At 35.3% G+C, this 27,899-nt stretch overlaps 1 protein-coding gene across 1 annotated transcript in view; it reads right to left on the reverse strand.

The window, feature by feature from the left end:
* Positions 1–2,699: 2,699 nt before the first annotated feature.
* The window catches only part of Spec2 (CDC42 small effector protein Spec2), a 68,638-nt gene continuing 43,438 nt past the window's right edge, over positions 2,700–27,899 (reverse strand). The window contains exons 2-3 of the mRNA XM_067758984.1: positions 16,059–16,426; positions 2,700–12,806 (exon numbers count right to left, since the gene is read on the reverse strand). Of these exons, the coding sequence (XP_067615085.1) occupies positions 12,798–12,806; positions 16,059–16,304 (255 nt within the window). The 5' untranslated portion in view covers positions 16,305–16,426 and the 3' untranslated portion in view covers positions 2,700–12,797. The remainder of the gene's footprint in view (positions 12,807–16,058; positions 16,427–27,899) is intronic.

Here is a 27,899-nt window from a genome sequence, read left to right on the forward strand (position 1 = left end):
ATGCAAAATTGGCTCAATTTCAGGCAGAAGTAGATGATTTAAAAGGTCGTATGGAGCAGTTACAACTAAATCGCCCAGCTGTTTCAGCAAGCAATCCAAAGGTAAAAACACCACCCTTTGACGGTTCTGTTCCTTTCCAGGCGTTTATGATTCAGTTTGAAAATACCGCAGCAGTGAACAACTGGAATGCTGAAGATAAAGTTGCTGCACTATTCGTGGCATTGAAAGGATCTGCTGCTGAAATCCTACAGACTATTCCCGAGGGAGAGCGGAACAACTACGAAACAAGCGCTCTCGAGAGACGTTATGGAAGCGAGCATAGAAAACAGATATTCCAAATTGAGTTGCAAAACCGTCACCAAAGAGCGAATGAGACTTTGCAGGAGTTTGCCTCGGATGTTGAAAAAATGGCACATTTGGCAAATGCGGACGCACCCGTGGAGTACACCGAGAGGGTAAAAATCCAGAGTTTTATAAATGGCATACGGGACGTAGCAAAACCTACATTTGCAGAAACGGTATCCCATGCACTGACTCAAGAAACAGCATTGCTTCTGTGTGAGCCAGTTTACAAAGCACGCCGTGTGGAGGTAGAAAGGCCAGAGTGGGTAGACGCAATATTGGAGGCGCTGAAAGGATCGCAAAAGCGGAGTGAAAAAGTTATCAAATGTTTCAAATGCGGGAAGTCCGGTCACATTGCCCGTCATTGCGATCTTGATCCTAGTGCAAGAGATGAGCAAGAGCGAGTAAGAGGTAGAGATCGAGAGCTAGATCCAGCTATTGAATTCCCTGTGATATCTGTGTTGCATATTGGTAGAAAATCGAGCAGTCTTACCGTCGAGGGAATGTGGATGGCAAAGAACATGTACTGACTGTAGATACGGGCACATCTCATTCCTTGATTCGATCTGATTTGGTCTACAAGAGAGTAAAGTCATTACCTGGAGCAAGGTTGCGTACGGTCACAGGCGAGTATAACCAAGTCCAGGGAGAAGTGATATGTGAAGTCCTAATTGGGAAGGTCATGGTTTTACACAAATTCGTTGTGGCGGAGATCGTCATATTGGGAGTGGACTTCTTGGTTGACCATGACATCAGGATCGATATGCGGAGAAAAATTATGCGCTATAAGAACCAGGACATACCACTTAACTTTAGTTTGGAAAAAGGGTTCAGCAGTAGTCGGGTACTGGTGGAGAAGACTCGACAAAGGCCACGAAATTCAAAGGTAAAGGTTGATGGAACAAATGGGCCACACAAATCAAAACCGAAGGTACCTGTGAGAGAAACACTGGCATTGAAAAGCCCTAACGGACGTACTAAAACGAAAGAAAGGATTTCGCAGAAAGAATGCAAGGGTGGTTTCAAGCCAAGGCACACTACTGTTGTGAAGCTTCGGAAAGATACTGATTATGCAAAGCAAATCCGTCCAGCGCAAGCTCTGCGACGTAGTTCATTGGCCAAACAACAGAGTATGAAGGAACGGCCCAGGGTAATGGGTAGTAAGATGAAACACTGGCATGACAAGAACTTTAATTCGGAAGGTTTCTTGGCGGGAGATTTAGTACTGTTAAACAACCCTCATCGGCGGAAAGGTGTTCCAGCCAAATTTCGGTGCAGTTGGGAAGGCCCGTACAAGGTTGTGAAGAAGATCAGTGATACCATCTACCGCATACAAAGCATTGAGAAACCACGGAGTAGAAGAGTGGTACATTTGGAGATGCAAGCGACGTTTAGATCGGGAGATTTGTCTGATCGGGACGATCAGACTTAGGTGGAGGGCAGTGTAACGAATGTTAGCAGTACTGAGCGATGCTATCGTCTCTAAGCCGATGCTAAGCAGTGACGTGAATTCACATCCATAGACCAATCATTATGTATCTACATAAACGAAACAATAATTGCGTCTACATATATGTACCATATACGTATACGAACAGCGGAGAGTCAATGCACAAACACATGCATATATCTGAGATACTCCTGAAAGTATGTAATGAGAAAAACTATAACATTGTGCAATTGTAGTTACAGCTGAGAAGTTTGAGAGCTGCTGGACTAGTAGATTCTGGAAGCGCCTAGAAGATGCGAACGTTGAAATCCAAGAGTATAAAAGGCGGCAATTGTAGAGGCGCTGGAATTCAGTTTGATTTGAGTTGTCAAGCAGTTTCGACTAAGACGCTATCTAGCGAGCAAGATCAGTATTATTTTGAATAGTAGAGTTGCATTTGAGCTATCAATCAGTTTGGTTATTAAGCAAGCTATTCGTTGCACAGTTTGAGTGTTATTGTGAAGTACTTTAATAAAGGTCATTTTGCATTATTACAAATTGGAGTTATTTATTGAACAATTTAGTGATTCGAACTTAGTAGAAGGGCAAATAAGAGGATTTGCAGTAAATTCGTTACAGTATCATGGACGATCACATAGCCATCGAAAATTTATTTAGCAATGACATATTTAATAATCACCGGACACAGCTGTGTAAGGAAGTAATAAGTTTTTATTTGGATATTCGTTTGTTTTTTGAAACGAAAAAAAGCACGGACGAAAAAGAGTATGTTAGAAAAAAATAAAAAAATTGATATTATTTCAACACCAATAGCAGCCAGAGAGTACTGGACTCATATTTTGTTTACTTCATCAAAAATTTAAATCATTAAAAAACTCAAAACTTTAAAAAAAAATGCTTGTTGGGATGTATGTATAAGTATATTTTTATACATGTATATTTGAATTTCTTTCATTTTAAAAATATAAATTCTTCGCCTTCTTTTTTTTACTATTTATGTAAATAATGTACTTTGTATGGCTGCCGCCCATGTTTAAATAATAAATACATCAAGCCTTGTATTGTATTTGTTGGCCTTTTCATTGTTTAATCGACTAAACTGAGATTTTATAACAATTAGTATGCATAAGTTGGGTAAAGGGGATAGTGACCCATTGTTACCCCTTTAATACTTTTTTTACACACGCTACTACAATTCACTAACGCTAACAAAGCCCGCGCATGCGCAGAACATACATTTGCACAGTTTCAGCAAATAAGGATTGACAGAAAATTTGCACATTAGGAAGATAGGAAGGTATTGACATAGAAGTATTATATATATGTTTCAAATACATAAAATTTGACGATGGAATAGCACTCAGTGGGACTAATTTGAAGAAATATGCCTCAAAATTATATTCTTGGAGGTTGTTAACAACATTTTTTTTATTTGTATGAATTAAGCGGGGATTGCCCTCATTACTTTAAATGCATGAAAACATTTATTTGTAGCAATTTTTTATTTATAATTAATTTGTTTAATAAATTTTTCTTTTAACCAAACGTTTAAATTAATTTAATGTAGATAACTAACTTTGTAAATACTTTATTAAGTTGTTTGGGATATCGTGTTTCATACGTAACGGAAAATTTAATTTCACAAATTTTAGAATGAATTAAATAAAATATGGAACAAAAATATATAAAAATTTGGTTGTAAGTTGTTTTCTTAGATGTTCTAGTACTGTCTCATTATGTGAAGCGCAAGAACAGAATAATTCCATAAAAAAAACGCACAAGAAAAATTTCGTTGGTCAACGAGTAACCACCCCTGACGAACTCATATGCTTTCTGCTACCTTAAGCTGGAGGCATTGGTGCTTTATCGCCCTGCAAAAACGCTCTCGTCAATCCACGTCATTTGACTAGTCATTTTACAGCCGCAGGTTATATTCATAGTCACATTTGCATGGGCGTGGGTAAGTTTTGTGACCAAATTTTTTGTAGGGGGTAACCGTATCGGTAACCTTATAACAGCTGATTCGACCAACCTTATGAGAATCAATGCAATCGATTATTGGTGCCGCTAAGGTCGTAACCGTATCGTAGCCAACCAATTGGGTTTTGGTTTACCGTCGTAACGATAAACAGCTGATTACGTTAGGGATACGGATACAGCGATACGACATACGGCACCAATTACTTCGGCTTTATTCCAAAGATTATTTAACAAACGTTTGCAGGGGAGCCTTGGTTTCGTCAAGAAATATATGTGCGTCTCATTACTTCTTGAGCAACGACCCTGTAAGAACACAGTCGGTTAAATACCACGGTTAACAATGACTGCATTTATAAGTTTTTTGAATGAAATTTGCAATTTTACTTGAGCACAAGTGTTCTTTTTCTCTTGTCTAGTTTCATTTTCAATTCGAAAATGTTAATTAAATTTTTTTTTCTAATGCATTGCTCAATCTGACTTTCGTTTCTTGGTGGGAAATGATGCCGCTGATACCAGAGAGATGAAGGAAATGTCAATATTATTTGGCTGCAACTATTTTTCACACATAAAATATTTACAAAATTTTTGTTGAGCGTTTTTTATGATGTGGATACCGCCTTAAGTGCGCAAACTTTTTGAAGAAGACTTTAAGCTATCCTCTATAGCAGAGCTGTAAAACTGTGCAATCATTTGATATTTTAAATCATTGATTTAAGAATGCTTTCTCTTCATTCATTCATTCTTTGCTAAGGAATGTGGCTTAAAAGTCAACCCATTCTTCATTCAGTAGTGGAAAAAAAAAGAATGCACTTCTTAACTCATTCGAAGAAAGAATGAAGTAATTGAATGAAACACAAACATTTTTCAACACAGAATAAGCATTCAAATGAATGCAGCCTTTGCTGAGTGTGCACACACTTTTCTAGTTGTTGTTGTTTTTGTTGTATGTCGTACATGCACAAAACCCGCTCAAATATCACATGGTTGCATTTAATTAAAGCCACTTCAAAATATTACCACAAAAATTTAATTATTGTCCGTGATGACCAGTTTTTTCCATATTTCAATGACAATAAGGTACGAAGAAGTTAACTGGAAAAGTATTCATATTGAAATTTTCCTAAAAATTTAATAATAAAAAAAGCAAATTACAAATATTTCAACATCTCTGTTCCGAAAATTGTCATCGTTCTAAATGAGTGTTGCCAATGTACCATATAAAAGGCTTGCATTAAAAAGTACTAGCCTACATTTGCACGTCCTCAATTCAAGGCGAATTCAGTAGAGGTGGTGTTATCCCAACAGCTGATTGCTTCTTCTTGATAATTTTCCATACAAAGCCTTGTACAACAAAATGTCAGTTAATCGAAATCTATGAAAATTTTCTTTTGACTTGACATTCTTCTGAACGGCGAATTGATTGAATTCGCTTTGCCACCACCTGGTATAAATTCGCCTTGCCTCAATTGGTGATTAAACAATTGAAGAAAAAGCCAATACATTATAAAAGCTCTTAAGTTCCTCCATATATTCTTCCTAGAGGTATATGGTTAAATACTGTATCTATACTGGTTTGTGAGTTAATTGCAGTAGTAATATCCTATTTTCTAAGAAAAAAAATTACAGCTATTTAAAGTAGGCTCTATAGGTAGTTGTAGCTTTTTGATAGCAAGGAAATTAACTTTGAATAAAAATCTGCTCAAGTAAGATAGAATACAACCAAAACAATTTCAATCTTTTACCAATGCCGTGCAAATAGGCAGAGAGACTATTCTCAACCACTCGGGTCCTATATTTATATTCCGTCAAACACTGTTAAAATATCAGATGTAAAAAAACCGTAGTCCGATGGAGCCAGTCAATAAGAGTTTCTCCCAATGGAACATTTTTTTTTTGTAGCACAGATGAATGAAAATGGGAAAGGTGAATCAGGTGAATGGAAAAAGCCTGAATCACCGTAGGACTATGCCATGGAAATAGACATATGTTTAGGGGATCAGAATATACCCGCGGTAGGTATGCCTGTCGTAAGAGGCGACTAAAATACCAGATTGAAGGGGCTGTGTATCGCAACCCTTCAGGTTGCCAGCGCAATATATATCTTCTCCAAACCAAATTGTCAACCTCACCTATCCGCGGCGAATCCTGTTTCACTAACAGACGAGGCTCTGGGGACCCCAAGCTCCTCATGGAACTTGGGGGTGGGGAGGGAGGGAATGGCATGAAGGTTTAATGTGGCCACATAAATCGTTCCCGAGATGGTCGGGCTAGCACCTTAATGGTGCTATGGTACCGGAGCGTACCGGATCTGTATCCGGAAAAGGACCATCACATCGATAACACTCCCCAAAGCCTTCGGGGAGCAACCTTATCGCTACAACAACAACAACAACAACAACAACAACAACAACAACAACAACATATGTTTATCGAAATTATGAAGCTCCAACGAAATCGCCGATGGACCTGCACTTTGATGTATTTAAATGACTTAAGCTCAAGTATCTGTTTTTGTTACATTATCGACAAAAAATATCCACAATTTACTCTATTTGGTCAATGCACAATGTTTTCATTTACAAAATCCATTTTACAACAATAGCAAAATAAGTAGTAACATTTTGACATATAGCAAGAAAGCAATATATTGTCTTTGCGAAGTTTCAGCCAAATTCGACTATATCTTCATGCCTTTTGAATACTTTATATAATCAAGAGCCCTATGGTTTTATGTAAGCGAGTTATACGCGATATTTACCCAAAAAGAAACCAATCAACTCACAAGAGCCTAACTTTTTTTGATCTCACACGATTAATTAAAAAAATCAACCCAATTACGAAGTATACAAAATCTGCTATGAAGTACTATTTCTTGTATGTCTACACCATGAAAATGATTTAAGACTTTCCTGGTTTATAATTAACTACTTGTTTGTTTGTTTTCGAAATGGTACCGTCGCAATATACCAGTAAATGCTTCTTTCTTTCAGTTGCTCTTAAACAAACATAATAATTCATATTCAATAATTATAAGCCGACGTTAAGCTCATGAATTCTTAAATATTAAACTACTTGAATAATTAGAAGGGGCTATTTTTGCTATTGACCAATTTTACCTTTTTTTGCACCCAACTCCTAAATTGATTTAACATATCTGATGGCAATGAAAGTATACAAAAAATAACCTTGGGGAAAAAGTATTTAGTACTGAATGGAATAAAAAGTGTGCATTCATTTCAAGTTTACATTCATTAAAGATTGGGAATGGTTCTTCCATTCACACTCTATATTGAATTATATTTTACCATTCAATAACACACACACTTTAGCTTTGAGTTAAAGCATTTTAAGCCAATCAGGAATGGAGATTTATAATATGCAACCAAAAAATCACAAATTTTTAAAAGAATGCTGAGAGAATGCACACTCAATTGATTCAATCTTTTTACAGCTCTGCTCTATAGGTCTTAATGTGCAGACCTTGAACAACGATTTTGATTCCATTTTGGACACTTGTTTAAGATTTGATTTTTGTACCCAACTATACTTAGTGTTGCTAAAATATTGCGTGTTAGGATTTTTTTTTTTTTACAATTCAGGTTTTTAATAACACAATTTTTTTTTTCTTACAAAGGAAAATAAATCTTACAGTTAAGTTATTAAATATGTATTTTATTAATTTACTATTGCTAAAATGGTAATATGTATTAGCTCATAATAATATATATATCAGGCATGCTTAACCAACGAAACGATATCATTTCGTTACGATAATCAACGTTAATAAACATGGTTCAACTATATACAGGTTGGCTCATCTGTAAAGCAACAAAATATGTCTGTTCAAATTGTCAAAATCTGTGTATTGGTGTTGGTGCGAATGGTATTGAATGGAAACATAAAACTTAGCAGTTTTTGTATGTGTAAGTAAAATGTTGCCAATGTGTTGGTTTCATTTTGAGTTTGCCATCTCCTTTTGACAATCCCTTCGACCATGCAATGATATAAATAAAATCAGCTGATGAGATGAGCCAACCTGTACATAATTGAACCATGGTTAATAAACGAAACAAAGTCGTTTCGTTTCGTTTATTAACGTTAAGAACGTCAAATTAAGGCACTCGGTTGGTCCCATGGTGGAACGATACAAGGTGGCAGTATGGAACAGCTGATTATAAACTTTTTTCTTCATTTTTTGTTGGAGAGCCAGGTACGCGAACAGAAAATTCTGCAAAATTTGCAAAATCAACAGAAAACTGGAATACGCGAACGAAGCTATTATCTACCTCTCAATAAAGTCATACGCTTTCTGCTACCATTTTCGTAAGTTTTGCCAAGAAATAAGTGGGAGTTATTGGTGCTATATGTCGTATCGCTGTATCCCTATCGTAATCAGCTGTTTATCGTTACGACGGTAAACCAAAAACCAATTGGTTGGCTACGATACGGTTACAACCTTAGCGGCACCAATAATCAACTGCATTGATTCCCATAAGGTTGGTCGAATCAGCTGTTATAAGGTTACCGATAAAGCACCAATGCCTGCAGCTATATATGTGCGTTGCGTAATTTCTTGAGTAACGACCCTGCAAGAACACAGTTGGTTAAATATCAGGTATTTGTAGCTATGACTGTATTTAGAGAGTTTTTCGAATGGAATTTGCAATTCTATTTGAGCACAAGTGGTTTTTTCGTTTGTTTAGTGTATTCACTCTAACTAAAATGCATTTTCAATTAACATATGTTAATTTTAACAAATTTCCTTCTAATGCATTGTTGAGTCTGACTTGCAGGGAATTGACGCCGCTTCATAGTGTACAGAGAGAAAAAGGAAATTTTTCTTGAGCGTTTTCTTTTCATGTGGATACCACGCTTACATATTAACGCATTTTAGCGCATATCAGAATGCATAGTTATTTTTTTTATCGGATTTCGTTATAGCTTTATTTTTTTTTAATCTGTATTAAGTATGATTGTGCGTTTTTAAATGCATGTTAAAAATTCAACAATTCTACAGTTAATTCTTTGTGGCTATTTAATTGCTTTTGTTAAATATTTTTTTGTCCAATTTTTTTTTTAATTGTACATCTGTGTTTTCTTATTTATTGTATTGGTGTAATTGTTGAAGGCAAATAAAATTAGCCCCAACTTTTATTTATATATTTGGCCTGTCGATTAAAAAATTTCAAAAATTCGAATAATCGAATGGTCGCAAAAAATTGTTATATTTATAAAAATGCGTTCGCTTTGTAAAGTAATAAAATGCGTTTTATACAGAAATCCTTCATGAAATACACAGACAAAATTGTGTTAAAATGCTAAAAAAAACTTTGACTGTTCAATTTTTTTGTTCCCTAAATTCTTTGAGAATTTATAGCACAATCGAAATATACTATAAAATAAAAAATGAATTCGAGAGAAATTATGTACATAATACAATTTCTACTTAAAAAGAAAAATGAAAAAATGGTAATATAAAATATAGTTCATTAATAAATTAAAGGCACATCCTCCGTACATAATAATTTCTTACATACTTCAAGAATCACAAAAAAGTTTTATTTTTAATTTTTTCTTTAACACACCGCATTGTTCATTATTAAGGCCCAATTATAGCAAATTAACGTTACTTAAAAGTTGTCACTTTATAAACTTATGCATTTTGTAACCATTTGCATATATAAGATTAAACTTGGCAGCACTGAATATTAGAGTATATGAAGAAGCGAAGCTTTTTGGTAGCTTTTGCAATTTCAAAATCATGCCACTCCTTTTTATAACTCAGAGTAAGCTTCCCACGAGGTGTTAAACTCATAAAGGTTAGGCAAATTTTTAAATAAAAATGTTCTCCAGGTGGTCCTTAAGTTAAACACTTTCTAATTTATTTTGTGCAAAAAGCTTTTATCGAAACTGCTTCAAAGTACTCACTGCTTAAAACCTGAATTGGTTGAAAATGTAACTTTGGTATAGTTAAGAAATAATACAATATGATTCTAAATTGATTCCACAAAAAAATCTGCTATGATTGATAGATGAACTGTGGCTTTATTGTGTAACTCGGTTCGAAAGAAATTGCTGCCGGATTTGAAAAAAAAAAATAAAAAATTTATCCGATTTGACAGCTTTCGATTTACAAATCGGTTATGTAACACAATCCAAAGAATATTTTAAAAAATAATAACATAACAAGATTCCAAAATTATTAAACTATTTTGGTCACAATATCTTTTCGAAACAATATCCAATACGGGTCTAACATTATTCTGAAAATTATCCACAAATGGTTTTGCATTTGATCAAGAACATTTTACTAATGTACATAATCAAGAAATTATCAAATATATTTAACAAATAAAACCAAAACTTTCAAGAGCTAATCAAACAATATCTTAAAACTACTCTGATAGTATTGTTAACACTGTCCGCTATCGCTCCGATACAATTACCGAGATCATCTCAAAAATATCCCAAATTTATCCTAAAAATCAAATATAAATTCCGAAGTTATTTACAAATAATTTCGCATGTACTCCAAAATATTGCTCTGAAGTAATAGCAAAATTATATTGATTCTGAAATGGTTCCACAAAAGTCTAACAATATCCAAAATCATCCTGAAAATAGTACCAATATCATTTCAAATTGATAGCAAACATAGTTCTAAAATTATCAAGTGGGTTTATTGATATTGTATAGGATGGGGGCATAAAACCGGTCCCGAAATTATTCTAAAGTGGTGCCGCAAACAATCCACAAAAAATCTATGAGTAATCTCGAATTTATACCAATACTGCTATGGTCCAAACAAAATTCTCAAGTTATGAAGTACTTAACGATAAATTATTCTGAAATTAGTCTCGAAATGATGCCGATGTTGTTTTGAAAAAGTCACGAGTTGATCACGATGTCATCACGTAAAGATCACAGAGTTCATCTCGAAAATACTCTTACGCGATAACAAACTCGTTTTACAATGGGTGTGTTCGAGCTGCAGTTGAAGGTGCAGTATTACTTTTTATGATAGAGCAACACGTTCTTTTACAAGGTGAATCAAATATTGACAATCTGTTGATCATCACTAGCCAATCAAACGGAACATAAAAAATTCCACTGCGCTATTGCATTACGTTTCCATCAATTAAGTAGCACTAAAATATAGTATTGTAGTATTGCTAAAAATACTGTTGTTATTCGGCGGCTCGAACACACCAAATTATTCAGCAATGATTCCGCAAATAATTTAAAAACAGGTTCTGCAATAATCCAGAAATAAAGCTCAAAATTGCGTCAAGATATCCTTAACTAGTTAATTTTTTATCTTACAATGAGAATTCTGTTCTGATATACAGAGATGCAACGCGCTAACTGTACCACTGATTACATCTCATCGACGACGAAGTATGGCGAAACGCCCTTATGGAGTAGTACATATATTAAATTGTTTATTAAGTGTCTAAGTTGAAAAATATAATTTGGATGTGGAGGTATCTTATTCTAGCAAGAGCCTACGAGTTGTCATAAATTCCGTTTAAGGACGTGACGGTGAACTCACAGTCATCGAGTGCAATACTTCTGATAAAATTTTGAGCTCAATTACTCTCCGATCAATAAATAGTGCTTTGACAATTTTCTATCTCACCACCGATCGTATTGGGCAACTTCCGGACAAAAGCGTCTGGATCTCGGCATTTAATCATTACCTTAAGTGAACTTGACAAGGACCATTTGAACCGGCAGGGCACATAAAACCAGATTTCAGGAGCAGAATGTTCTTCGTAGTTCCTCTGCACACAAGCAGTGTTTTTTGGTAAAAATTGCCCTACGCTGGGGTGATACCTGACCTGACCATCTTATTCATGGTTTTTTTACGTTTCTATTTTATTTCGTTCTTTTTACTAGAAAAAACCCAGCAACCTCATCTAGGAAAAATTATAGGCTTTCTCGAGAATTTGTTGATAATTACCGATTACGATTTAAGTACGAAACTGAATATAAACTCGTTATATATAAACTTGGTTTTAGACTACTTTTTTTGCTGTGCCTGTGTTTATTTAAAATATGTCAAAAATACTGAATCTAAATTTGATGAGAACTATCAAAAAAAAAAAGTTATAAAATCAGCGATATTTGAAATGAGCCACTTACTCGATACCTAGGGAGGTATTAGTAGAAGGTGCTTGAGCAAAGTAATCGAGTATGCACTCTTAGTTGCTCGTATCAAAATAGCACTAGCCTTGAAACAAACACTTGTAAGGTGACGACGCAAAGCGTTTGGAATCGATTGCAGTTGCATGAGAAGTTGATTACAAAATTGATTTCAAAAAGACAACTGACCCGGGAGTTGCATGAAAAAAAGTTTATTTAATTTGCATACTTTTTTTACATCATTTGAAATTTTCAGAATCAACAAAAAATTGATCAATATAAATGCCTTATAAGTAAGATTAAGTTTCGTTAAGTTGCTATAATTCGATCTTTTCTAGCATTTTTTTGGTGAAAAGAATTCAGCACTTGGTTAAATTATTTAAAATTGTTAACTTGTATGTACATAACCCAGAAACCCTTTTTGATTTAGTAAATTCGCTTCCTTCATCACTTATTCCACTCTTAAAAGATTTAATTTCAATTCATTTTGTGCAAATACATATATACTACATACAATCCGAATTTATACATACAAAATTAAAATTTTTGTATTCGAGAATTTAAAATATTCATTACAATCGTATTTTCTATTTCGAAAATCTTAAATTCTAAATACATACAAAATAGTTAGTCGAACAACATAAATCGCTGCGTGCGTGTTTTTAAAACTAAATTTATGTATAAAAATTAAGTATGTATGCTTATGCGAGATTTATTTGATTGCACTGCGCTGATTGGGCTTATATCATATTAGTCTGTATATATTTTCTATATACTCTCATAAATATAGAACTTGCTCGTTTCAGTGATGTTAAAAAACCCAGCTAAGGATGATGTGCTGCAAATTTTATCAGAACATTTTCGGCAGTGTTTGTTAGCATCAGCAGGCCTAAATGAAAGAGTAAATCATCAAAATTAAATTTTTATCAGTTACTTTCGCAATTTTTATTAAACAAATCAGATGAAAAGTTTCTGTTGAGTTTTTATATTTATTATTCGAATATAGCAATGACATGCTTTTTAGCTTTAATTTTCATGATTTTTGGGTCGTTGAACACGAATCCGTGGCCAAAATTCAGAAGATAGCTGACGTTTTTTGAGGTTAGAAATGAAAAAAAGAGCTTACTTGTGAATTCTGACCCCGTATTCGTGGTTAGCGACCCAAAATCCAAAAGAATTGACCTGTCTATTCCGTTGAACATCTGAACATCCCACTTTCTTTTTTTGTGGGGTTGTGCAATTTTTATATCTAGCCGTGATAAGAACGCACAACGTTAAGACCCTGGCAAAGTTGACATAGTCGTAATGCCTTAGTTATAATCATATTTTTACTTAACCATATCTATTGGCATCGGTTATTGATGCCTTAACCTATGGCTAGAGCGTTATGGTATGTCGCCATTGACAAACTACATTACTTTCCATAAGGCTGGTTGAATCAGCTGTTTTATATGTCAATTTTTCCATGGCTTTTAGGGCCAGATTCCTTAATCCTAACGCCATAGTAATAACCATATCCATTAGCATCTACATTAAGATCGATTAATGGTGCTATAACCTTAAACAGCTGACATTTTCATAAAAATGAGAGAAACGCAAAAAATTACAAACATATTCCACAAAAAATAAGTCTCTTAGTCAAAACGTATGCAAACAATAAATAAAATATACAAAAAGTTAATAAATTCACCAACTCATTATATTTTTAGGTTATGGATATTGCGAAAAACTAAAAACCGATTGGTTGGCTTTAGCGTTATGTTGTTCTTTTTGTTGTAGCGATAAGGTTGCTCCCCGAAGGCTTTGGGGAGTGTTATCGATGTAATGGTCCTTTGCCGGATACAGATCCGGTACGCTCCGGTACCACAGCACCATTAAGGTGCTAGCCCGACCATCTCGGGAACGATTTATGTGGCCACATTAACCCTTCAGGCCATCCCCTCCCTCCCCACCCCCAAGTTCCATGAGGAGCTTGGGGTCGCCAGAGCCTCGTCTGTTAGTTAAACAGGATTCGCCGCGGATAGGTGAGGTTGACAATTGGGTTTGGAGAAGCTATATATTGCGCTGGCAACCTGAAGGGTTGCGCTACACAGCCCCTTGAATCTGGTATTTTAGTCGCCTCTTACGACAGGCATACCTACCGCGGGAATATTCTGGCCCCCTAACCCGCTGGGGTGCTTTAGCGTTATGGTATGGCACCATTAATTATCTGGTTATGGATAAGTCACCAATAATTGGCCCTTTAGATCAGCTGCTTTATATGCATATGGCAAGTTTTCCAGGCCCTTTAATCACTTAACAGCGATTTGTATCAAAGACATAACTCAATTGAAATAGATCTACGCCATTAAACGCAACAACTTCGATTTGAGCCAGATAGATCCAGATATTTTTGTTCAATCTGATTTGTTACTAAGGTTTATTATGGACTTACTACCTTTTTGTCAATCAATTTAAAGTATTAAATAGATGTTGCTGTTTCGCTGATTGAAATACAAAATTTAGGGCTAAATTATGTATAACGCAGTCCAAGGATAACACTTCTTATCATATGGCAGTAAATTTTTATAGTTAGGCTAAAGTCGGCCTTATACAGTACTGAATGTAAATGAGTGGCTGCTTCCCAAAGTATAGCGTTAAACATAATTAGCTCCGTTTGTGGGGATTCAAGAGGTTGATAAGCACAATACAAAGCTTTATAGCTTCAAAGTTTCCTCAACCAAATTGTCAACCTCACCTTCGCGAGGAGAATCCTGTTACAAATATGAGTGTATCATACCCATATTTAGCAGGCGAGGCTCTGGCGACCCCAAGTTCCTCATGGAAATAGGGGGTGGCGAGGGCGGGAAGGCGTAGAATGTTTAATGTGGTCATATTAATCGTTCCCCTAGATGGTCGGGCTAGTACCTTAATGGTGCTTTCTTTCCGAAACGCATCGGATCTACATATATCCGACAAAGGACCTTCAACATCGATAACACCCCCCAAAGCCTTCGTGTAGTGTCTATCGTTAATACATCAATAACAGCTCCTTTTGTCTGAAATTAAACACAAGAGCGGCGTGTACCAATTTCATTTCATATGTACAAAAAAAGCAGTAATTTACTGAGCCAGAGTATTCCTTTGAGCATTGAGCGTGTTATGGAGCTGAAACCCCCACCGGATGACGGCTTTAGATTTCTACATTTTGCTTTTTGTGTTGGGCTGCAATGTTAACCACGAAGATTTAAGGGGTCAAATAAGTAGATGGAAAGAGTGATAGTACGGGAGGATACCGGAAGAAGCATTCTCATTGCTAACACTGCCCTAAACCTTAGGGAGTTTTTGCCGTTACAATAACAACAACAAAATTATTTTTAGGGAAATCTGATCTGCAGCTCTTTACAGGATATAAAGGGCCAATTAAACTTCCTTAACCCTAGCGCCATAATCGTAACCATACCCATATCCATAACCATTTCCAATGTGATCGATTAATGGTGCCTTAACCTAAAAATCGTGAAAATTTCATAAAAATGAAGAAAACGCAAAAAATTATAAACATATACCACAAAAAATAAGTATCTTAGTCAAAACGTATCCAAAACAATAAACAAAATCAACAAAAAGTTAATAAATTCTTCAACTCAAATATTTTTAGGTTATGGATATGGCGCAAAACCAAAAACCAATTGGTTGGCTATGGTATGGTTATGGCGTTAGCGTTGTGGTATGGTACCATTAATCGATTACATTGATTTCCATAAGGTAGGTTCGATCAGCTGTTTTATCTGGTTATGGATAAGTCACCATTAATTGGCGATTAAGTTCGGAACATTCTGGTACATTAAACTCTTATTATTATGTTATTATTGTTCGAAAAATATGGCATTCATATTGCGTGTGTAGGTCTCATTTTAGAGTTTAACAGCACTGATAAGCTTTAAAGTGGTTCATAAACTCGAGTTAATGGCGCAATATGAATGCCATATAAGACCCCCCGACAAAAAACGTCGTACAAATTCTTTCTTTGAAAGAAAATCATGATATAGCCAGGAATTGCTTATACCATCGCATTTAAACACAAAGGTGACTAAATCTCATTGGCCTATAGTCAAAAGAAGAGAAAAAAACTCACATTTTTGCTTAATTTTTCACTTACCTGCAACCGTATTGAGTTCATTTCATAGCCACCTTTGCTCTGCATTTGCGTTTGTAACGCATTTAAATGATTCGTGGATAGTTCTACATCGGCCGAACCGATATGTCCAGTATGTACAAAATTCGTTGGATTACCGATCATTGAACGATCGATACGCAGGCGTTGATGGCGTCGTCGTGATGGTGATTGCGGTTGATGGAAACAACAGGAGAACCATTGCAACCAAATATCGCCGGTAGATGCCATTTTGCGGGCCTTACTTGTAATGGCAGAGGTCGTTGAGGTATATGTTTTTCGATTTTCCTTAGCCACGGTGACGACGTTTATTTCCTTGTGCGCGTGATGTGTTATACGAAACTCGTATCAAACTGTAAGCAAAAATAAAAAAATATTTTAACTTGATATTAATTAAAATGGTATCAGCAATTAAATATCTTTTTTTGCATCTTTGAGAAACAGACTTTATAATTTTAAAGAATTTTTTGTGTTACGGATGCGCATAAAAGACCATAAAAAATCAAATTACACACGTAAACAGCTGTCGATAAAACAAAAACAAGTAAGGAAGGCTAAGTTCGGGTGTAACCGAACATTACATACTCAGCTGCGAAATTACAGCTTGCAAAACTTTTAAATTACCTTCTTCTAAAAGTGGGCGATGCCACGCTCATTTCCAAAATTTTACTCATTTTCTATTCTGCGTCATAAGGTCAACACACCTACCAAGTTTCATCGCATTATCCGTCTTCGGTAATGAATTATCGCACTTTTTCGGTTTTTCGAAATTTTCGATATCGAAAAAGTGGGCGTTGTTATAGTCCGATTTCGTTCATTTCGTTCAATAGCGATCTGAGATGAGTGCCCAGGAACTTACATACCAAATTTCATTAAGATACTCAAAATTTACTCAAGTTATCGTGTTTACGGACAGACGGACGGACAGACGGACGGACGGACGAACATGACTAAATGAATTTCTGTTTTCGCCCAGATCATTTTGATATATAGAAGTCTATATCTATCTCGATTATGCGAACAAAATTAATATACTCTGTGAGCTCTGCTCATCTGAGTATAACAATCAACAATCAAAAAGCGTAGCTTTAATTTGTAGTCATTGTTGATGTTGTTGCTATTGAAATGTGTATAGGAAATGTGTTCATATTTAGAGAAATGATACTATTCGCATATGAATTTGTCATTCGCGTCTACTGAGCAGCCACAGAAATTGCACCACTGGGAAAATCTTCCCTTTATAAAAAGATTTAGGCAAGACGGCAGAGGCTCTATTGCAGAGATAATAATTTGCTTGCCCAAGCAGTCGAACTACACTCGGCCCCCACAATCACATTTTACCATGTTAACAACACGACCATCAACAACAACGAAAGTAAAATAGCAACTTTCTGAATAATAATACTCTATATTCCACTAGAGCTGGCGGACCCGATCCAAAATATGACTCATTCTATTTTTCTTAATTGGCGCTTTCGACTATCCATTGGTCATCATATTGTCATTGTTGTTGATGCTGTTGTATTAACGATAAAGACACTCTCCGAAGGTTTTGGGGAGTGTTATCGATGTTGATGGTCCTTTATCGGATACAGCTCCGGTATGTTCCGGTAACAAAGCACCATAAAGGTACTAGCCCGATCATTAAACCATAGCGGCATATAGACAGCTTCGTGCTCTCGAAGGCGGCTTTAAAATCGACGAAGAGGTGATGTGTGTCGATTCTTTTTTCGCGGTTTTTCCAAGATTTGGCGCATTGTGAAAATCTGGTCGATGGTAGATTTACCAGGTCTGAAGCCGCACTGATAGGGTCCAATCAGCCGATTCACGGTGCGATATTAATAAGGCTGATTCCGCGATAGTTGGCGCAGTTTGCAGTATCCCCTTTCTTGTGGATTTGCAAAGAACACTTAGATTCCAATCATCGGGCATGCCCTCGTCCGACCATATTTTGCGAAGAAGCTGATGCATGCGCCTCACCAACTCATCGCCGCCGTATTAGAATAGCTCCCCAGGCAATCTATCAGCACCCGCGGCCTTGTTGTTTTTCAATCTGGTTATTCCTATTCTGACTTCGCCATAATCGGGTGGGTGGACACTTATTCCATCATCATCGATTGCGGGATTGGGGGTTTGAAATTAGACGTGGATATAGTCTGATGTCGACCATTTTCAATAACAATATATCGTCCACGAAGCTGTAAAGGTGCTAACTCCATTCACCAAAATTTCACAGTAGAACGAAAAAGCCCGATTGCATTACAAGTTAAAATGTATTGAAATTTAATTGAGTTAGCAGCTTTTAATAATTTTGTTGGAGTTAGTGATTTTGGACAATAAACAAATACTTTTCATTTACCACCATATGCAGAAATTGTCTCCCATTCCACCATTATCAAAAAGTCGGTTTAAGTTAAACGCGGAGCTTTTACCGCATCGTTGACCTCTCAATTTATACTCCAGTTATGGTGTTAAACGACTGAATTTTGCTCATCTTAAACATGTACACCATCGGCTCTTGGTAAAGTGGCGGGGAAAAGTATGGAGGTAAAGTATCGATACTATACTCAATACTTGGAAAAAAGTATCGAGTACGAAATACTCGAGTATTTTTTGCAAAAGTATCGATACTACACACTCAGTACTCGTATCGTTCTATCACTAGCCACAAGATGATGGTTGGAGTTGATATTTGAATCTCGTAGATGATGGTTCGAGTTTATATTTGAATCTCGTTTATCTAGAATTTATACCCGCCGTTAATCACTCTGATTTCGCATTCTTTGATCAAGCGAAAACCAAGCCGCTTTGGTGATCTTTTTATCATGGAATCTCAACCTGGTATGAGTAATTACCATATTGCAAATTGCGGAAAAGCCAATCAGTCTTCTTCTGGTGGGGGATGTTGCGTCGTGGAAGCTGAATTTTCTAATGTAGGACCAAATACTACTTTTCGCCGATCCTGACTTTAAAGTCGGATGATTTGGATGCCGTGTCAGTCAGGGTCAGGGATCGCATGTCTTTTCTACTTATTTTTAGGAAGCTATGGCTTTGGGTGAAACATTTGAAAAATGTTGCAATGACATCCATTTGCAGCTGCATCTTTTGGTGAAGAAACTCTGCTGGCCGCAGTAAGTTTTACGGCAAGTATGCCGAATTGGCCACATCGAAACTGACTTCCTATCTGCCTTCACCGAGCAATGAAAGCCTTTAACCACGATAGCTTGCGTTTCCAAGAAAGCTTCTCACAAATACTTAGCTACAATTTACAGAAGAAGCACGGCCGTTGACTCAAAAAGTCCGTAACAAGCTTAATATTGCCAGGCTTCAATATAAAAAATACCTTAATACATTTTTTATCTTTCCTTCCCCCAGGATTTTTTTATAAACGGCAGCCTCAGGTCAACGCTATTATAATATTATGATACAAACTATTCTCAGCTTTTTGTTATTATTTTTGCATTAAATCGTATGTGGCGTAAGTAATTAAAAGCTACTAAACACGACAACAAAACACGAACAAAATTGTCTGCTCCAATTAATGCGAATTTCTTTTTTGTATGACTATTTGCTTCCGAAACTTCCACGACAAACCGCGTGCACATCAATACATATAGGGTCTTCAATTGGGACAAGATAATTTTAACTTACGCTCAAACAAGTCGCTGATCCGTCTTATTGTAACATCACACCTCAAACTATTATCCTCTCTCCATTGCCGTGAAACATTTTCTCGATCTGGAGGAATGAGATCTACTAAAGATGTAGATTTCAGTTTGAAATTTAAAATCGTCTATTGTATTGTGAAATATTCTGATCTTTGACTAAATTGACATGTAGATAGTTATTATAATCAAGAGCAAAGTTAACTCGGATGAGCTTTGAGCAGACTTCAACTTCCAATATATTGTGCGCTACTTCAACTGTTTGTTTTCCTTTACATGTATGGAAATAATCAGCCGGATAAGAACGGTATTTGCCAAGAGGGTACTTTTTCATTATCAGATGCCCTGGCAAGGTGAATAGGTCTTCATTGTAGAAAAAGCGGCCTAGGTTCAAGTCCTGGCCAAAGCAACATAAAAATTTAGAAAACATTTTAAGTTTTGCAGTTCGGAGTCGACATGAAACAGTCCCGCCAGTTTCTAAGGAAAAATAAAGAGGAGCACGACGCAAATTGGATGAGAGGCTTCGCCTAAATCTCCTCACAGGTGAACAGCGCTAAGTATTTTTTTATCCATGCAAGAACTGGCACAAAAATTTCTGCAAATTTAGGACTCCCGATAAGTTTTTAGTAATGACACTTTACGCTTTAAATTAATTATTTTTGAATTGGTGCTTCATGCCATTTTTAAAAATAGATTAGCTTCTGAAGTCAAGCCTTCAACAAAGAAACAAATGAATACGAACGAAGAGCTACGTAAAAATTTGTTATATATTTGGACGACCGATGCCGCTCGCAATTATCCGATAAAAATAAACACATTGAATTAGATGAGCGTGTGTACATTTCAACCGACCACTGAACTGTTATCGGCCGTTGTCGTTTTTCACAGCCGATAAATTCGCGCGTGTTCTATTTTATCGTCCGATTCTGTTCTGTTCTGCGTGCATTAACTGAAAAAAATTAATTAATTGTGCTGTGAAAAATTAATAAGTTGTATGCAAAACAGGAGCCCTTTATGGGATAAGCACATAAAAGCATATGAACCTAGGTATTTTTGCGAAAAAGTAAAATGTGAGAAAAAAGGTGCCGACCGATAATTGGTTGCAATTTTTCGGTTTATCGATTGCTGTGTAAGCGTAGGCATGACGTGGCTGAATGCGTTTGTAACATTTCAACCATCGCAGGATTGCTGGTTCGTATACCACTCCCGGGAGAAAAGGCTTTGAAGAGATTTACAAGGTATAATCGAAACAACTGTCGCCTTGTCCGTCCTGACGTCACGTTGTTTAAATTTTTCCGAAATTTAAAATAAATCAACAAGAGATGGTGCCAAAATAGCCAAAACCACACATGGGTAAGTCACACGAATGAAGCAATTAAATAGTATTAAAACAAAAATTTTTTCTCATTGTGGACGACGAACGCAGTGTCTTAGTGAGGTTTTCTTGCGCCCGGGGTTAAATATTTTTTTTGGCGAGAAAGTTCTGTTTGGCGGACCACTTGGCGTCCCCCGGGGCAAGATGCCCCCTTGGATCTAAGAACGTTGCCAGCTACCAGTCCTACTGCTTGCAGCCTGGATAGGACGTTCCTGATACGAAAAAAAACCATCCAGAGAAAAACGTTTGGCAGAAAGGTTCTAATTTTTCAAGCTGCTTGTGAACAACATAACAACAAAATCCGTTACAGAAATAAAAAGAATGTGGCGAACTCTTTCGTTAAAAGTGATCAAAACCGTCCACAAAACTTGATGTCGGGTCTCTTCAGAAAAGTTCGGTATTACGGACAGCAACGAATAAATTGATAAAATGTCTTCATCTGTCATTGATATAAATAAATACATATTTTCATGCTAATAAAATAAAATAAAAAAAATTTAGGCACTTCCTTTATATAAATGGACAAAAATCAGCGAAAAATGTCTCCTTGTATAAAGACATATTCTTGCTAAACTTTGATTTTTAAATTTTGACATAGAAATTGCAAAAATATTTATGAGAAGTAAAAATATAAAAGTGGATCGCATATTATTTGGATTGGAAAGTTGATAGGAAAGGAGATATTATTAGTAAAAAAAAACCAAAAAACAGCTTAACATTTTTTTATTTTATTTTTATTTTCTCCTTTTCTTACATTTTCTCGGTGTCTTAACCTATCCGTTAAGTTTTACGCTTGTAGCTCAATGAGAACTTCCATACAAATCAATCCCACAATTCCCTCCGTTCCGTTTGATTTTTCTAAATATCTCAGTCCGTGCGCCCCTAATGAAACTTTTTGTATTGTGCCATCGGCTGTCATCGACCTCTGAATTAAGTTTGAAATTTCAAGTCTCTAGAGGTCTCTTAAGCTAGCCCAACCTTTTCAGCCCAATCAAAAAACGAGACCGTACTAAATTGCACAACATTTATTACTAATTTAGTACCGGTTAATTAAATTTATTACCCTTGTATTTTAAAAAATATCGAGGGTTGGGCTAGCTTAAGTTTAAGCCAACCCAACCCATATGCACAATCAAAAAACGAGACCGTGCTAAACTGCACAACATTTATTACTAATTTAGTACCGGTTAATTAAATTTATTACCTTTGTATTTCAAAAAATATTGAGGGTTGGGCTAGCTTAAGTTTAAGCCAGCGCAACCCATATGCACAATCAAAAAACGAGACCGTACTAAACTGCACAACATTTATTACTAATTTAGTACCGGTTAATTAAATGTATTACGCTTGTATTTAAAAAAATATCGAGGGTGGGGCTAGCTTAAGTTTAAGCCAGCGCAACCCCTATGCACAATCAAAAAACGAGACCGTACTAAACTGCAAAACATTTATTACTAATTTAGTACCGGTTAATGAAATTTATTAATCTTTTTTTTTTAAAAATATCGAGGGTTGGGCTAACTTAAGTTTAAGAAAGCCCAACCCATATGCATAATCAAAAAACGAGACCGTACTAAACTGCACAACATTTATTACTAATTTATTACCGGTTAATTAAATTTATTACCCTTGTATTTTAAAAAATATCGAGGGTTGGGCTAGCTTAAGTTTAAGCCAGCGCAACCCATATGCACAATCAAAAAACGAGACAGTACTAAACTGCACAACATTTATTACTAATTTAGTACCGGTTAATTAAATTTATTACGCTTGTATTTTAAAAAATATCGAGGGTTGGGCTACCTTAAGTTTAAGCCAACCCAACCCATATGCACAAACAAAAAACAAGACCGTACTAAACTGCACAACATTTATTACTAATTTAGTACCGGTTAATTAAATTTATTACGCTTGTATTTTAAAAAATATCGAGGGTTGGGCTAGCTTAAGTTTAAGCCAGCGCAACCCATATGCACAATCAAAAAACGAGACCGTACTAAACTGCAAAACATTTATTACTAATTTAGTACCGGTTAATGAAATTTATTAATCTTTTATTTTAAAAAATATCGAGGGTTGGGCTAACTTAAGTTTAAGAAAGCCCAACCCATATGCATAATCAAAAAACGAGACCGTACTAAACTGCACAACATTTATTACTAATTCATTTAATTAAATTTATTACCCTTGTATTTTAAAAAATATTGAGGGTTGAGCTAGCTTAAGTTTAAGCCAGCCCAACCCATATGCACAATCAAAAAACGAGACCGTACTAAACTGCAAAACATTTATTACTAATTTAGTACCGGTTAATAAAATTTATTACTCTTTTATTTTAAAAAATATCGAGGGTTGGGCTAACTTAAGTTTAAGAAAGCCCAACCCATATGCACAATCAAAAAACGAGACAGTACTAAACTGCACAACATTTATGACTAATTTAGTACCGGTTAATTAAATTTATTACCCTTGTATTTTAAAAAATATCGAGGGTTGAGCTAGCTTAAGTTTAAGCCAGCCCAACCCATATGCACAATCAAAAAACGAGACCGTACTAAACTGCAAAACATTTATTACTAATTTAGTACTGGTTAATAAAATTTATTACCCTTTTATTTTAAAAAATATCGAGGGTTGGGCTAGCTTAAGTTTAAGCCCGCCCAATCCATATGCACAATCAAAAAACTAGACCGTACTAAACTGCACAAAATTTATTGCTAATTTATTACCGGTTAATTAAATTTATTACCCTTGTATTTTAAAAAATATCGAGGGTTGGGCTAGCTTAAGTTTAAGCCAGCCCAACCCATATGCACAATCAAAAAACGAGACAGTACTAAACTGCACAACATTTATAACTAATTTAGTACCGGTTAATGAAATTTATTACCCTTGTAGTTTAAAAAATATCGAGGGTTGGGCTAACTTAAGTTTAATTATCGTAACGAAATGATATCGGTTCGTTGGTTAAGCATGCCTGGTTCATACACACAGATCCTGCGCACGTTATTCGAAACTTCTTGAAATATTTTTCCCTGATTTTCGAAAGTTATAATCTATATTCATTAGGGTGGGCCAATTATAGAAAGTTTAATTTTTCGTTACGAAAATATTATTAAGGACAACGAAAAAATTATTCTAGTCGTTAGGGAGCTGTACGTCATCTTAAGAATTAAGCCAGTAGACACTCATTTTTCACGGAACCGGACAGAGTTATACATTTTGTGTGTGGAAATAAATTGGCAATAAATAAGGTTTAAATTATTTAAAATATAATATTGTTGTTTGCTATAGTGTGTCAGCCAACTTAATACGACCGGATATCTATGTAATTAAAATACTACTGCCGTATAAAATTGCAAGCAAACGATCTATAAATAAGTCCTACATATTTTTTACAACAGTTTCTACTTACTTTTATAGCTATCGGTACGACTGATGTTGCTGTTTGCATGATTTTCTACGGAAAGAAATAAATATTGACGGGAATTTAGTGAATTATTTAACCTTGAAGAGTTATAAAACAATTTCGCCATTATTATAATCTGGTAACAACAATCGTCTTACCAGTTACAAAAATTGGAAGACATTTTTCGTATTATGATTTTTGATAGCAACGTTACCTGCACTATAGGTGGTAACGCTTTGTTAACACGCAAAATTGCACGTGTTTAATTACTATTTGTTTGAACCAACAAATTGTGGATCCATACTCGTGCATAAGAATTGAAAAACAATATAAGCACTTGTTTACGCTAAATTTTGTTCACATTTTCTTTTTATTCTTAATTGCACTAGGAACGATTTTCAGTTACATAATACTCCAGTTTCAATTTGCCGGCAACGTTCAGAATAAGGTCCTTAATGAAAGCGTTTTTTTCACTTACCATCAGAACTAGTTTTTTGCATTTCACTGCGTACAGTTGTTCCGCGAAAAATATCCAGCACCCCAAAACTATTCGCAGACACTTTAACATAAACAGTCGATGCTTTGACATCGATGTTCAATTCTCTTGCGATAACTTCCCATATAGGGTTTACTTTTGACACCACACTTTTATTTTCGTTTGACAGAATATTTTCTTTGTATTTTTCACATATATTAAGGAAATCATCCTTCCTTATTTTTGGGCAACGACCTAATTTTGATTGAAACATTTTACATACGTTTAAGCACTGCACTCGAACTAACAAATAAACGAACGAAATCAGTTGACCGTTTTTTCTGATTGCTGCATTTGAAAAAGTTTTGCTATTTCGTGGTAGTGATCTGGAGCCAGAAAGATCATTCTCGATGTAAATGCAACAACAACGACTTCTGCCAGATAACTCAATTTTTGAGTCAGATAATTTCGTTTAGTTTGGGCACACTCCAAATAAACGATCAATAATAGATGTCGCCATGTTAAAGCATCGGTGCCAAAAAATAACAAAGGGTAATTTTTTTAAGCTCCGTATAATAGGAACAGTGTTGCTGCGAGCTTGGAAAAAAATGTATCAATTTCCAAACAGATAAAGTTAATCAGTAATATTTTTCTTTAAAGAGCGGTACGAAGATCGCAAGTAATTGCCCAAGACAAATTTAGCCTTTTTTCTTGCGTGAAAAATAGTAGTATGGAAGTAATTTTGACTTTTAAAAATTCACGGTGAATAGTGAAACAAGCAAGAAGAAGAGCACATAAACAAAAGGAATGTAAAGAATGTCACTTCCATTATAAGTGCCCGTTTCTCCTCCGCCGTGAAATTCACTATGCGCTTTTTGGTGCTGCAACTATTGTTATTTCCATTTCTGAAATAAAATAATAATTATTTATTGCAGAAAAATTATAAAACTATGGCACTTGACATTTTTCTTGCGGAAACCCGTGTTGCCGTATGCAAATTTGATGGGAAAATAGTAGTAAAGTATCGTACTAAATTTCTTGTAAACTGCGTACTACCTCAAGAAAATTTACCACAAGGAATTTTCTTGAGCATTTCTTGAGCGTTTTTATTAAGGAATTTTTACTTTCTTGTGATCTGCGTACCGCTCTTAAGAAAGAATAATACAAGATAGTTAAATGAAATCGGTATTCATTTTAGTAAAATGCATTTATATTTTGTTGTCATAATTTGTTTCAACAAAGAAATCTGAGTATTGGTATAAATATACACTTCTGGACTTTTTCGTAATTTATTGTGATCTAACATAAAAGAAAAAAAAAAATATTAACCTGTAACCAGGTACTCAAACTGTTATTGCTTTTACCATAAAAGAAAAATCATTTCCGGACTTTTAACTTTTTAGTATAATAAAAGTTTATAAAAAGCTCTATAATTGTGGAAGGGCTCACCCAAATACAACGGTTTTTTTTTTTCATACAGGAACCTTCTGTTTCACCAGAAAGCGGTGTATCAAATTTCAACGCAATATCTCAATTGAACCAATCTTTATGGCCAAAAAACAGGTGCAAGCTTACTGTGGAAAGGATAAGAATAGGACTACGAGTCAGTTATGGTATATCAATGAAATTTTTTATTATAATTAACAAAAAATTTGAAGTATCTCTACAGGTTTGAATTCCCGATATTAGGTAGAATCGAGTGGTAAAAAATTTTTTGGACGAGCCCTTCTACAGTTATAGGGTGGTACCTTTATTCGTCCTTAAAAAATTAAATTCCGGATTCAACTTTTGTTTTCGGACTTATAAAATAAAAGTCCAGATTTTACTTTTATTTGTGGACTTAAAAAAATCCCGAAAAAACAGAAAGGATACACGATTCGTCATGGAAAACTATGGGGATCCAGGGTAAACTTTCACCTAGGACTATTTTTTGACACGGGCCTTTTCGGGTCACAAGAAAAATAACTATTAAAGTAAGTCCCTGCGACTACCGGATTTTACAAGCAATTTATAGCAATTAGAAAAACAGTTAAAAATTGGGTATTCCATTATAAAAAAGTATCAAAGTACGAAATTTTACAAAAAGTGTATCAAAACCGCAACGCTGGTTGGAAAAATAATAGAAATTATACCTGCTTGTTGAAGTTGTCTGTTGTTCTCGTTTTGAATGCCCCGTAAGGTACCTTGCTAGAGTTTTTGACAAGAAGTGTGGCATCTGTCAATCTCTGGGATATTGTTTGGCTTGTCACATAAATATAATTCCGTTTTCATCTTTCTAGAGATCAAAACAGGGTTAGTTTGCCATGACGCGTTGCATGCAGCAATATCACAAACATGTTTCGTTTGTTCCTATCATTTTTTTTTCCTGCCTTAATATTGGCTATTCACCTTTTCCCCGCAGAAAACAAGATAAACTACTGGAATGCTATGTCTTGCCAAAGAACAATGATTAACTGATATTTGTATAGGGTGAATCAATCCAATTAAAGATTATTCCTTAAAATATTACATCAATTATTTAATATTCGCGAATAGGTTCAAGTCTAAAAATGAAAATTTTTTGTACTGCATATATTACTAAATCAATTTTTGTTCAAAATTTAGATTGTACAAGTCTTCGTGAAAGAGCGTGCACAAAACACATGCAGCTATCACAAAAAAAAAAAAAAAAAATGGTGGGCGGTGCCCAAAAGCCTGTTTAATGTATTTGACAGGGACGATTTTTTCTGACAGAATTTTTTCGCTACTCTGATTTACGGGGGGTGTGAACGCCGTGATAAAATACTAACTTTGATTTAGAATAGAAAAATGTAGTCCTTTCCCCGCGTTTTACATAATTTGGCACTAAATAGCTACATGATTAAGCAGCGCCATCTATCTTAATAGTCTTCATCATTGGTAG

This window comes from Eurosta solidaginis, chromosome 1, assembly GCF_040869045.1.
Source record: "Eurosta solidaginis isolate ZX-2024a chromosome 1, ASM4086904v1, whole genome shotgun sequence".
Classification (NCBI taxonomy): Eukaryota; Metazoa; Arthropoda; class Insecta; order Diptera; family Tephritidae; genus Eurosta; species Eurosta solidaginis.